Below are 14,675 nucleotides of genomic sequence, written 5' to 3'. Positions count from 1 at the left end.
GCACACATCTGTTCACTGAACACAGCTGAATGATGTTTTGCAAAGATGGGTACCTAGACCTACCTACCTATTTTATTTTTTCCTAATCTATTAATTAAAATCATATTATATAGCATACGTAAAGGCGTACTTATCTATATACTAATATTATAAAGAGGAAAGGTTTGTATGTATGTATGGTTTTCACGCATAAAACTACTGGACCGATTTTGATGAAATTTTGCACAGACAATCTTTAGACCCTGAGAAAGAACATAGGCTACTTTTTATTGCAAAATGTGTACCACGGGCGAAGCCGGGGCGGACCGCTAGTTTAAAATAAAGTTGTAATTAAATGTTATTAAAAAAATTTTTGAATTAGAATGTTACCTAGTTGTCATTTGTCAAATGTCAAATTATTATTTCAATTTGATGTTGATGTTTCCATAAAATTTTCAAATTTCAATCAAATCAAATTTATAAAATGGCGGATGACGACGAAATAGATATTTTAGGAGATTTTTCATTTAATTCTTGCCTAGCTCAAAACAATCAAGGAATGTAAGTATCAATTGATTTCTGGCATCATAACTTTATTAGTAATTTTATTACAAACCTCAATTCGATTAGATTCCACTCTCCTCACAATGTTTACATAATTCAATGATGTTTTGTTGACATACATTTTATAAACAAAGTAGTTATTTTACGATTAGTTTCTTGCTTTATAATAAAAAAGTTTACCGTTAAAATATTATGTAAAGGCTCCACTTTTGGTAAAGTTTTATAAAAATTCCTTCGAAAACCATTACTTAATTGAGTGGACATCAATATGGCATTTTTCTAATCTTCAGACCATCGTGTTCCGATCGAGAAGACACAGTACATCCTCAATGGCTCTTAGATTCCCCACCAGCTAATTGGTATGATATCAAGATTAATAATAGGTAAGATTGAAGTTGTATGAATGTAGGAAGGAAGAGGGCTAGAATAAAGAGCAGACGAGTCACTTGATTGTGATGTTATTTTAGTGTAAACTAGCTTCAACATGCATTTATTTGTATTCTTTGATAACAATTTAATTATATCCATTTTATAGAAGAGTAACAAACATAATATTTTAATCAAAAAGATGAATCAATAGCTTTTATATTTAATATTAAATTATCGAATTTTTAAATATGAATTTATTGTAATACGCTTTAGATAACTGTAAGCTGTATCCCATTGTAGTAGTAATTGTACACATTTTGTTGGGTTGCGATCTGCTCGTGAAATTGATGTGGCGCCTATGGACCCGGTAAGATCGTGGCCTGCTATGTGTATTTAATTTAAATAAATATATAAATAAAATATATATAAATAGCATGAATTAGAGGAGTTAAGTTGTAAGTTAAGGTAAAGGTTGATAGGTCTACAATACAAGTGAATAAATGTTACTTACAGAATGAGAGAAATAGCATAATTCATTAAGCTTCATTGCATTGTTTGTAACAAAAACTTTTAATCATTAAATAAAGCAAAATCATTTATCATACCATTGTGATAGTGTAACCGTGCTATAACTCATCATAATTAAAGAACCATTTGCTATATAATCATACACTATTTTACACCTAAATTAAATGTTAGCAAAATACATTTAAATTTGTTTTAAAAATGTTTTATTATTTGTAACAGGTCAAAAGAGGGACCATCAAGGAAGCTATCTGGAAACAATTCTAACCAGAATCAAAATGAAGTATTTCATATAGCCTGGACACAAGAAGAAAGGGATACTCTTAAATTGGAAATGGTAAATATTTAGTGGTTTTAAAAGTATTATTGTGTCAAAAAACCATTTACATTGTTTAAAATTGTTTTAAATGAATATATTTTCAAATATGTAAACTAAAATAACAAAACAATTCACACTTTTAACTCTAACATTAATAAAATTCAAACAAAAATTTACATTGCAGGAAAAATATGGGAGGAATGTGAAGAAAATATCGCAAACACTAACAACCAAATCGGAGGCTGAAATTCAAGCTTTAATAGAAGCTGAGCATGGTATACACCTTGACACACTGGTGTGGGAGAAACATGATGACCAGGACAACATACCCCATGTGGCCCAGGAGGAAATAATAGCTGATGAGATCATGAGCATGTCGGATGTTATAAGCATGGTGACAACTGGCTCCCCGACTATAACATTGCCAAAGAAAGTGTTTAGAAAGAACAGTAAAGTGCCCCCGTCTATAAATTCTGTTAAGAATGCTATAAATGTCAACAAAATAGTTGTAAATGATCATAACTTAAGTTCAAAAGATTCAAAGGAAGAATTGAGTAAAATGACAAATAATTTCGTCAAACAAAAAGAGAAAATGAAAACTGTGAAAAAACTTGGTAATCATAGGAGGAAAGTGTCCAGGAACTATGATAAGAGTAGAGTTAAGAGTAAGGATATGAAATCGCCACAGGGGAGGAAGACTGACTCAAGTTTATCGGAAGACAGTGTTAAGAGTCCTAAAATGCAAATTGTGTTGGGCTCTGGACAAGCGCTGCCTGTTTCTGAGGGGGAACAAGTGGCAAGTATACAATATTTTATAATAAACATTGAAAACTATTTCAAAATGCTACAATCCGTGAGATACTAGCAAAGGTTTGCTAAACAAATGAAATTGTAATTAGTTAACATATTTTCTGTTTTATTAACAAAGTGCATAATAAATATATTACTAGCAATAAAACGAAATAACAATTGCTATTTCTTTTGCTATTATATTATATTATATTATATTTGCTATTTCTCTTAACAAAGAGATAGTTTTAATAATCAGTCTTGTTATGAAAAACTAAATTGAATCTTTCATTGTATAAACTAAAAGTTTTTTAAACAATTATATCGCTAATTATATTGTAAAATTACTCATCCTTACATTAATTAAACATTTATAGATAAAAATAGAAAAGAAGAAAGACTCAGAAGAAGACAGTGATATAGAGATAGATGTAGATAGTGAAACAGAAGGTGATACTCCAAAGAAGAAAGACAACTTAGCGCAGGAGAGCAAATCACCGGTTAAGGAAAACTCTGATAGTGCACCAATAGCCGTTCCTTTGAGGAGATTAGAAATGCCTAGAAGACGGAGAAAAATTAATTTGGTAAGGTTCATGTAATTAATATTAAACAAACAAATAATTATTACCCCTTGCTTCTCTATATGTGCATTGTGCAAGTTCATTAAATTTAGTTTTATGGTTAATAAATCAGTTGTTTCAGAGTTTATCTGGAACTTAATACAAGACGAACTTAAACTTTGCACAGCACATTTTTAGCAAATAAATAATATATTTTTTTAATATGACAAGTTTTTTTTCCAGGACGGTGGTGGTGGTTACCGCATCCTCCACACAGAAGCAGGTGACGTGTACGAGGTAAGCTCGGAGCCGCGAAAAGAGCGACAGGCTCGGAAACAACCCGTGCAGCTTATACGCTGCAAGGAGTACGGGCCTGAGCGACCAGTGAGTAACTAACTTTTTTAACTACTTTTTTTTTGACGTTAAAATAAATAGGTACTTTGAGCGTATTACGGCCTCGCATTCATCGAAAACTGCCGAAGACGCCGTTCGCAGGGGTACAGAGTGTGAAAGTGGTTTTTGTTGCATTAGCATTAGTTTTCAAATTTTCCTAAAAATAAATAAGGCCTCCTTACAACATTCAAAATATTGTAATTTTTTTCTAGGCACCATGCGAAGTCCACCTGCACGTCTCCGTGCTAATCAGCATGGACGTCCACGCGCACACCTCCAGGGCGGAAGTGATGGGGCTGGTGGGGGGGCGGCAGGTGACCGGCGGCGTGCTGCTGTCCGCGTACCGACCAGCTCGCGCTGCGGCCAACAGCGTGCACTGCGATATGGACCCTGGTGAGTTGGAGACGTGTGGGATTTGGTAGAATTAAAATTGTCCGATAGTTCATGGGCCAGTATGTATCAGTACTTAGTACGTGCACGGACTTTGTGAACTTTCCTTTGTTCTTTTCCTCTGGTTTAATGTTTTCCCGTCTGAATTTTTTATTTTTGTGCCCGTCTCCTATATTTGTAACTTTTTTATCTATATGATGTGGGTTTCCCAGTGTCGCAAGCGTCCGCGGGCGACTACCTGACGTCCCTGGGGCTGTCGGTGTGCGGCTGGCACCACTCGCACCCGCACTTCCCCGCCGCGCCCTCCCCCCGCGACCTCGCCACGCAGCGCGAGCTGCAGGCGGCGCTCGAGTGGCGGCTGCCCTTCCTCGCGCTGCTCACCTCGCAGCGGCCCCCGGCGCCGCACTACAGGTGCGCACACACACACACACACACACACACATACATACACACATACACGCACCACACACATACATACATACACGCACCACACACACACCTCACCGCACTACCGTCACGACATCACATGTAATAGCACATATTATTATCATAATATGTCATTATATGAATCAACGCACATAAGACATGATGTCGCATATGTGCCATCGCACATAACACATGACACATCAGACAATAGCCTCATCATCAACACAAAAAAAATGCAAAAACACATACATACTTTGTCATTTAACGCTCCGCTCCAATTGCAGTTGTTTCCGCGTAGAGGAAACGCCAGACGACCCCACACCAACAGGCTACCAAGTGGACTTGCAACTGATACCGGACATCACAGCACAGAATGTAACCCAATACGTGCGTGGGCTGCACGAGCTGCTCCAGCTGGTGGAGCGCACGGGACACAGTGTGGACATGAAGCGAGATGTGTGTCCCCACACCGGGGTCTGCTACTTGGACAAGGTTCGATACCGGTGGTGAAGTCATTTTTGGTGTTCGGACGATTAGGTTTAGAGACATTTATCCATACTATAAATGCGACAGTAATGTCAAAAAAAGTCTGTGACTCAATCACGCCTAAACTACTGAACCAATTTTCATGAAATTTGCTATGGAGATATTTTGATACCCGAGAAAGGAGATAGGCTACTTTTTATCCCGGGAAAATAATGCAATCCCGGAAATCCCACGAGTACGGGAACTATGTGGGTTTTCTTTGACTGTGTGTGCGAAGCCGCGGGTGGAAACCTAGTTTCAAATCATTTTACAATTCACTTCTAACATTTGAATTCATTCAAAAAAGTCTGTTTAAGAAATAAATGTTTGAATTTGAAAGAAAAGTTTAAATTTTTATGTTTTTAATTCCATTTTAATTTGATAAATTTACAGATATAGAGTCAAAGATCTTTTTGTTAGAGCAATAAAAAATTTACTCGTACTAACTGATACACTCTAAATAAAATAGTAATACTGTCAGATATTTTCCTAACTTTAGGTTACTTGTTTAAACATAATAAATAAAATTATATACATTTTCTATTACAGTGCATTTGGAGTGTATCCCGTAATATGCGGCAAGCTGGCTACGAGACAGACGATCCGGTCGTGAAACAACTTATACGAGGCGTGCGGGATATATTTAGATAATTTACATAACATACTCAAGTTCTTTGCTTATAGAATTTTTTTATAGAGAAAAATGTTGTAATTCTCAATATTTTTAATTAAAATTATAAATAATACAGGGTTAGTTTTCATTGTCCAGCCAAAATTTAAAATTAAGATCTAGATATTAAACCAAAGGTACATTTGAAACATTAATGTCGAATAAAATAAAAAAAAAATAATCCTAAATCGTAAACACCGCCAGAATCAATGCACTTGTGTGCGTGCGCGCATCACCAAATTTATGTGTGTGCTAACTTCTACCTATCTAGGTTGTTGAACTGAATTGTGCTTTTGTAATGTCCATACTTTCGAGTTTCGCTTTTTAGTGGCGGAGAGGAATGAAATCTAATGAAAAAAAAAAAGTTTTTTTTTTCATTAGATCTAAAATGTTATCGATTCTGAACCATTTCTGAAAATTTGGCCGGTCATTGAAAACTAACCCTGTATAACGCTGGTTTTGACTTGTAATTCACGTTAGTAATCGAATTCTTGTTATTCAAGATTATAAAGACTATATTTCACGCCATGATTAGCATAACATAACCGCAAAAACCGTGGTTAATCGTGCTTATCTTGACCACTCTGAAGTCTTGCGACAATAATATAAAATGTAAACACATTTTTATAATAATCTTTATCTGTGACATTTTTATAAAAAAATATTGTTTTTGTTTGTTTTATAAGTGCCTAGTGTACAAATCTTTTGCGCTTTCTTATATTTTTATTTTCTTATTCACTCAAGTAAAATAATTATTTAGTTCATAATTTATTATTTTTCTTTTTTGTGTGTGATATTACATACCTCAAACATTTAGTAGTTTTTTTGATCCTTTAAGTTTCTTGTAAAACGTTTTAGTTTTTTCCTTAATCCTTTCTTAAAAAAGGATATGAATAATTATGTTATTAGGGCTGGACAAAATGTCTCTAAGTTACTTTGGAATATTGTATTTATTTATATAATATAAATTTGTTTGTAAATATTTTGTAAAGTTAATTTAATGTTTCTTAATACAGTTCTTATGTCAGTATTTAATTCACTGTTGTGAAAACATGTTTTAATTATAGAATAAAAATGAGGAAACCATTTGGTCTTTTTTTTAAACGAATCATTTTGACATCAACCTCCGTCTGCTAACTACTACGTGACAAAATGCTATACAGCCAGCTGCAGCGGTGATACAAACAGAACAGTAAAAATTAGAGGATATAAGCTTCTTGGTAAAAACTAAAAACAGAGTAGTTTGTTTTACTATTCTGTGGTGATAAATTACAGCTTCTATCTTACTTGTTTTTATGTTTTTAAAGGATAGACATTAGGAGAAAGATATTTTTTCAAAAAGAAGTTTATTACTGCTGGTTAAAATCACAGACTGAATCTAGTAATATTAATAAATATTATGTAGGTAACATGCAAAAAATTGTAAAATGTTTGAATTGAATCAAATGCAAATAGAATAAAAAAATGTGTGCCTGGACTAGTGTACACGTAATGCCGGGCATGGGCGTAGCCACGGTGGGGCAGGGTGGGGCGCTTGCCCCACCCAGGCTTTGACCTGGAAGGTACCTAACCAAATCTAAAAATTGAATTATCCAGGTACTAACTACTAAGCTTAATATCCGTAAGAAAATTCACACTCGATTCTCGAAAGTCGACAGTCGACACAGAAAATGAGACCAAAACATTAGTAAGTATTATTTACCTCTACAATGACTGATTAACAAATAATTGTCATACGCCCACCGACCAAACGGCTGAAGATAGGGACACATTTTGGATCTATTTCGTGATGTGGTAGGTGAACAATAAGGTGTTTTGAATAAGAATAATTTGAATAACGAATTACACACGAAAAAAGAAAATAGCTGAGGCTTCTATGTTACATAAACTGTAAGAAAAATGAGTGTAGTACAGTTAGTTACCCCACTATTTTATCCAATTTCAATTTTGTTTTAAGTTTCACGTTCTAAAGAACGTATCACGTGAGTTACAACTCAAAAAAATATGGGCCTTAGAAAAAAAAACTTTCAGAAAATATTACACAGAATAAAGTGAGTGTTATAAAAAAGTTTTCAAGGTAAAGAAGATGCCATCGCAAATGCCATCGCAAATGCGTTCGCAAGCGCGTTCGCAAGCGCGTTCGCAAGAGCGTTCGCAGGCGCGTTCGCAGGCGCGTTCGCAGGCGCGTTCGCAGGCGCGTTCGCAGGCGCGTTCGCAGGCGCGTTCGCAGGCGCGTTCGCAGGCGCGTTCGCAGGCGCGTTCGCAGGCGCGTTCGCAGGCGCGTTCGCAGGCGCGTTCGCAGGCGCGTTCGCAGGCGCGTTCGCAGGCGCGTTCGCAGGCGCGTTCGCAGGCGCGTTCGCAGGCGCGTTCGCAGGCGCGTTCGCAGGCGCGTTCGCAGGCGCGTTCGCAGGCGCGTTCGCAGGCGCGTTCGCAGGCGCGTTCGCAGGCGCTTTCGCAGGCGCGTTCGCAGGCGCGTTCGCAGGCGCGTTCGCAGGCGCGTTCGCAGGCGCGTTCGCAGGCGCGTTCGCAGTCGCGTTCGCAAGCGCGTTCGCAAATGCGTTCGCAAATGCCTTCGCAAATGCCTTCGCAAATGCCTTCGCAAATGCCTTCGCAAATGCCTTCGCAAATGCCTTCGCAAATGCCTTCGCAAATGCCGGCGCACAGCCGCCGGCCGTGCCACCGGCATTTGAGGTTCGAAGACCTGGATATGACTTTGGGTAGGTACATACAGTTGCTAGTTACATATTATTTTTTTATTGTTGCCCCACCTTGAGCCCATGGCTAGCTACGCCCATGATGCCGGGTCCAGCCTATATTACTTGCTCTGTGGGGTCCAGACTGGTGAAACGTAACATGAAATGCATTCTGCCTTTCATTGCATGTTCGCTGCAAGCGTGGACGCATAGAGCGCTCATATCGCGCATTCACTACGAACCTCCCGTAGTCGTGTTCCTTGCCCCTTTGTGTTCGTCGAAAAACCGACAAATCACGGATTGCTCCGCGCGCGGCTTGTAATGCTCGTAGCATGCGCGTGTAAGTGCTGATTTACACAGGGTCAGTAACTGACTACAAATTCGAGGCAAATCAGTGCTGACCCGAAAAAAAACCCCGTGTAAACAGATTTGAAGTCAGTACAGAGGCTTGAAGTCTATGTAAACAGTTAAAGTCAGTCGCGGCGCCGAAATTCGGCGCCGCGACTGACTTGTCTACTGACCCTGTGTAAATCAGCACTTATGCACATTTCGCGCGCGCAAGACGTCCAAACTATGAGAAATTGTTACAAAGTGTGTTTGTTACCTTTCATGATACATTGCAGCAATGTGGACGGTGAATTCTTTCATTGCATGTTACATTTCATGTTACGTTTCACCAGTCTGGACCCGGCATAAGGAGTGAAACTTCTTTATGACCTTATTTTTCAAAACATAATTTACTATATTATGCAACTTTACAGAAATACGTCGAATCACGCGTAGGGATAAGAAAAAGATGGCGCGTAACGGAAAAATGTCACGCGTAACGATAAAATGTTACACTAAATTTTTTTCCAACCCCGATTAGAAGTTTCACTTAAAAAAAATCAAATCCTTATCTCAACAATACAACGTTAAGTATTTCCCTACATTATAAAATAAAATAAAATCACCTGTAGATTCGAAAAATTTATGAACTTGGGCCTTAGACAAAGTAATAAACAAAACGATAACGAAGTTAGAAATGTCACGGCCCCTTTTCATGGACGAAATGCAATTTATGCGCTTCGAAAACTTCACAGCGAGCGTCGCGTCCGCGTCGTCATAGGAAGACTGATGTAGCCAGGCCGCTAGGCGTTTGTCTTTGTGGTGATACAAAAATGCATAGATGGACTCTTCTCTGTCTACAATAAACCAAACTAAAATTGTTATTTGTGAACTACCTCCACTTATTTTATACATAATTGTATTTCTTATTTTAACGCCACCTACATTTTCCGGTACACAACAATCCGTTATAGAGTATAGACAAGGACATAAAGACTCGTTCATATTTTTTAAAATAAAGATGGAGCTAAAGCTGATGCATTTTAAGCTTCTTGGTATGCATTCATTACAAAATATTAAATAGTTTTTAAAGTTAAAATAATTAATGAAAAAAACACAAATTTATATTTATATAAAAGATATCTATAATTATTAAAAATAATTAGTATTGTTTTGGCCTTAGAGGTTTTGGCAACAGATAAAATAGGATTACATAAGTTCGATAGACCGCCGTCAGGTGGCGCATTAGAGCGTCAACATTCAACACCATGGCGAAAGCGACGTCAACTTTGTTCGAATAAAATTTTGTTTTCGATTAAAAAGAACTGTTTCGTGTTTGTTTTTAAGTGAAAATGCTCTTTGTTAAGTTACCTTGAGTGTAAGCGTATATTTAAGTGTTCAAGTTCTTGCCAGAAAGTTAGAAGTTTTGTGTGCAAAGTTGTAAAAGTCACTCGAGAATTCAGGTGTCAACGAGGTAAGAAACTGATGCTTATTTCAAGATTACGACTTCTAAAATTAACACTTTTTGCGCTGAAGCATGTTTTAACGCTATTCAAGACAATTATTAGCTTCCATATCTTTCTGTATGGAAAATGCAAAGTTTTTGTGTTAACTATTATTATCATAACGTTAAAAGGTTATGTTCTTGAGTGAAATATTTTAAGAAATATCGGTTCGAAGTTTTTTCATGACTTCCAGTTTATAGTATAAAAACGCTTGTAATCAATAAACGATATTTCTTGAAATTAAAATTTCCCGCCTTTGAGACTATTTATTATGTTGTTTTATTTATGAGAAAAATGTTGTTGTTTTTTTAAATTTATACTTTCGATGATGCTCAGGTTTTTACTAGAAGCATCTGAATAATATTCATCCTTGTACTTGTAATCTGTATGTCTATTATAGTATGCGTTGTTTTTTATTTTCTTCAGATTAAGGCACTAATTTTATTAAAATATAATTGGTTTTAGTTAAATATCTGCATTCATATACACTTTATCTACAATCTTACATAAAAGTTGGTATCTTTATTAATTAAAAATGTGTTTAAATTTCATAAGGCTTATTGATTGCATTTTTTTCTTTTATTTAGAACTTTATGAAGGCAAATTAATAAGAAATATTTTAAAAACAATTTTTAAAATATTTGGTGGAATTAAACAATATCACAATGTTGTAAAAAATTGATACACAGAATTGTGACATTGAATTGGTCCCGGACTATGATCTATCATTTTGATAATGTATTCAAAGAGTACCTACATAGTAATACAATATGTATTAAACTTAAACTCAAAATTTACATGAACATTAGAGTGATTATTTATTGATATTACCTCTTAATTACCCGACTGCCAAAGAAGGAGGGTAATGTTTTTCGAGTGTATGTAAGTATGTATGTATGTCTTTTCCTTTGTGACCACCTGTAGCCTAAACGGCTTGATGGATTTTGATGTATGAGGTATCGTTAGATTTGTCTTGATTACGGGAGTGTCATAGGATACATTTTATCCTAAAAGTCCCACGGGATAAAGACATAATAATATTTTTTCTAAATTTCCCTTTAAAAAAATATGTATGCGGTATCATTAGATTCATTTCAATCACTCTTTTTTTAGTGTGCAGTCGGGTATTTTGTTTTTTTAATAATAATTTTTACTTCATTTTGAACTACCCAGACTTACTCAAATACAAAATATTATCCCCCTTTGACAACATTAACCTCATAAAGATTTTAAAAATTGTTGTCTTTGTCGCTCATTGAATCCTTTTATCCTGTAAATATGCAACAAGATAACAACATGAAGAGATGGTTTTCAAGAGATTTAGAAGTTAAAAAAATATTTGGCTCTTATCAAACAGAAAATCATCTAAAAATAATATTATTCTGGATACAGGAGGATGACACAAAACTATGTATTTTTATGTATCATACAAATAATTGGACAAATCTTTTGATGGAATGTTCACAGAATTATACATACTTCCATCATAAGTTTGTAACAAAATTTACCTTGGTTTGATCATAACATCAAAGTGTTCATCACTTTGATAGTAGAGTCTGTGATAGTAGTACGAGTAGTTTGATATAGTAGATAGTAATTTCTTTTTAGAACTACTACAGATGTGGACTAAACTTGCTCATGGTTGGTCTGGAAAATATTCACTGCACAATTAAAAATAGTTAATACCGTTTGAGAGCCTCCCCATCCTCTTGTTTATTTTTTTTTTTATTTCACTCAAGTGTCATAATAAAAGCGGTTTTGTTTACACTTCTCTATTTAATTTCTAATTTATGTTATTTTCACAAAATCAAGTATGAACAATATGAATTATATATATGTATTTAATTTTAAGGGCAAAGATATAAATTTTCCTAACAACTTATTAGAAAAATGATTGGTTTCTTTTATACTTTATAAACTGTTGAGATATTAATTATTCTAACCTAGGTACATTTGCGATGATTACAACATGTTCAGATAAAGTAAACTTTAAAAAAATGATGTAACTAAAGTTCATTTAAATACAAAGCAACAGAAAAACCAGTCACTTTTCTGTTTCTAATCAAAATCAGTATAAACATTTGCATGTACACAGTAATTTTTCATAATGAGACCGCCGCAAAGAGTGAAGAGTTCTGCGTTAAAAAAATAAAATTCACTCGGAACAAGTCAGGACCACACAAAGGCAATACAATGTTATCAAAACATAATTATGTTCGAATGAAATAAGCGGGCCAAAACAAAATAACAAATGAATATTTCCAACAAAGAGAGGGATTTGCCATCAATCCCTCTTTATAGGTATCTTTTTTTTAAAAAGAGGTTTGCAACAATCAATTCCCTTTGTGCGCGACATCAATGGAAGCGGTCTGTGTACCTATCCTTTGATCTCGCCGCCCTCTGAAGATGCGACAGTGCGCTAATGCCGCCCGCCCAGTGAACAACGCCGTAAGCTCCCGCATGCTTAAAATACAAATAGATATGATATCATACTTCATACGTTATTTACAAACGGAACACTGCGCCCCATTTTTCGCTGAGGTTTTGGAGACGTTTTGCCTATGTCGAAATTAAAGTTAGATGTGTGAAAATGACGAATTTTGAGTACCTCTAGTTTTATTTTATTCTTTGTATTTATTATACACTAGTGTGGCTGACAATTCAGCCTCAGACACACAATTTAGGACCTAAATTTTCATCTCCTAATGATTATATAAGAAAAAAAAATGTTTTATTCTAAAGATCCATTCGGCTTTTGTAACTAAATTGTATTTCAATGCTGATAACTTGTTAAATTATTCTCATAAGCTTTGATCTTTGAATACATTTTGTAACAAAACTAATTCAGTTATTAACTTATCGATCGACTTAGAAAACTGTACAAAATTGTTGTTTAATTGGGAAAACACTCATCATTCACAACACCATGTACAAATAAAAAGGGGAGAGCATAATGTCTAGTAACAAAAAAGCAAATACAACACGGAGGTTACGACGTTTCAATAATGCTGAAGGAGTCGTATTACAAAAGGGACGATCACAAAGCACAAGTCACGCTTTGTCGCAAGTGCAGCTTACTGGTCGAGCCTTGGCACAAAGGACATTCGTAAGAAGTGGAGATTAGTTGCTATGTCATCGATGATACAAATATCTGCACGTTTATGGCATATAGAGAGGTCTGGGACGTGGACGACGTGAGTTGCGGTAGTCTATCTTATTTTTTTTATTTTATCTGGGCTATTATTGCGCTCCCTTTACGATCTGTGCTAATTCGACCACAATTCTTATACCTGTCAGTCAGTCAGTTGAACTATCCCAGTTATTCCACTGAAAAAACGTGACGGCTATAAATAAACAAGTTGCTGCTATTTACAACCGAGTAACTTGCTTCGGAGGGAGCCTGCAAAGTTTGTTGCTAAAATTATACAAGTCAACTTTGTTAACGTATGTTGGTAATATAAACCCACTAAGCTGGTCAAAAAATACGTATTAAAGGTTTGTTGCTTTTAACCTATTCACTCAGTAAATATAACTTACCTACTTACTATAGTGAATCGCGTTACTCTGTTAACAATACCCAACGTGCTCTGTTGTTTTTAGCAAAGTTGTTGCGTAAAACTAGCTAAGTAACACGATAATGTTAATCATATTTATTGGGTAGGGACAGCCAATCTACTTTGTTACTTCTACTCAATTGAAAATTTGTATACGTAGCCAAGTTACTGGGTACTGTCAATCGTGTTCATTGGTTAACTATAACTAAATATACTCTGTTCTTTCTAGTCAATTAAGATTGGTATATTTAGCCAAGTTACTTTGTATTCTTAGGCGGGTTTATTAGGTAACCATAGCTAAAATACTTTGTTGCAAGTACTAATTCAAACGACACATATTAAGCTATATATTTTCAGTATAAGCTGACCTGTGAATGTTTGTAAAACCTATACAAGGTGTAACAGAAAGGGGATATACACATCCGAACAGGGCGTGATGCACTGATGAAACTGAACAACGTTTCCCAAGGAAAATGGGTCGAAAGATGAAAAAAAAAATTAAACCTCTCCATTATTTTCATCTTTTGACATAATGTTCTTTGGGAAAATTGTTCAGTTTCATCAGTAGGTACATCACGCCCTGCTTAGATGTGTGACCCCTTTCTGTTACACCCTGTATGCAATGTGAAGTCAGCTCATACTGAAAATATTTACCTAGTTCGATATGTTGTCATTTGTCATTAGTGCAGGGGGCAAAATTTTGGCATGTCGGAAAAAAAGCCAATGAAACGTTCATGTAGGAAAATAACACTCATTTTACCGACACACCAAAAACTTATATAAGAAACTGAAAGAAAATTATGCACATTAATGAAATTAGCTTTATTCAGTACACGATACAATCATTTCAAGTAGGTAACATACTACTTACACTTAGATACTACTACTTTTAAAAATAGTACACAATTCACAATGTCAAGAAACAATAACTATTTTGTGTTTTAATTTTCACAATAACAGGGTTAAATATAAATCATGAGTAAACTTTTAAGGAATGACTCACACTACGAACCTGAACAACTTTAATTAGGTCTATACCTAATCCAAAGCCAAATCCAACATCGTAAAAGAAATATCAGCTGTTTCA

The 14,675-nt window shown here is 35.4% G+C and overlaps 2 protein-coding genes across 4 annotated transcripts in view; both read left to right on the top strand.

Moving 5' to 3' along the window:
- The first annotated feature begins 435 nt into the window (after positions 1–435).
- On the top strand, positions 436–5,585 carry LOC123695686. Of its 2 annotated transcripts, none has more exons than XM_045641593.1 (10): positions 436–540; positions 834–902; positions 1,660–1,774; positions 1,941–2,552; positions 2,923–3,129; positions 3,349–3,489; positions 3,711–3,891; positions 4,101–4,299; positions 4,599–4,806; positions 5,389–5,585. In XM_045641593.1, the coding sequence occupies exons 1-10, from the start codon at positions 464–466 to the stop codon at positions 5,488–5,490; spliced, it is 1,911 nt and encodes a 636-aa protein (XP_045497549.1). In that variant the 5' UTR covers positions 436–463; the 3' UTR covers positions 5,491–5,585. The 2 variants fall into 2 exon arrangements, with proteins under 2 accessions (XP_045497549.1, XP_045497548.1); XM_045641592.1 differs by having other exon boundaries at positions 834–926.
- Positions 5,586–9,788: 4,203 nt separating this feature from the next.
- The window catches only part of LOC123695809 (axin), an 84,434-nt gene continuing 79,547 nt past the window's right edge, over positions 9,789–14,675 (top strand). For both annotated transcript variants that reach the window (XM_045641745.1, XM_045641743.1), the window contains exon 1: positions 9,789–10,003. The gene's annotated coding sequence lies outside the window, so the exon portion shown is untranslated. The remainder of the gene's footprint in view (positions 10,004–14,675) is intronic.

This window comes from Colias croceus, chromosome 11 (assembly GCF_905220415.1).
Source record: "Colias croceus chromosome 11, ilColCroc2.1".
Classification (NCBI taxonomy): Eukaryota; Metazoa; Arthropoda; class Insecta; order Lepidoptera; family Pieridae; genus Colias; species Colias croceus.
The sequence above is the reverse complement of the archived record's forward strand: the minus strand, read 5'-3'. Positions and strand labels throughout refer to the sequence as shown.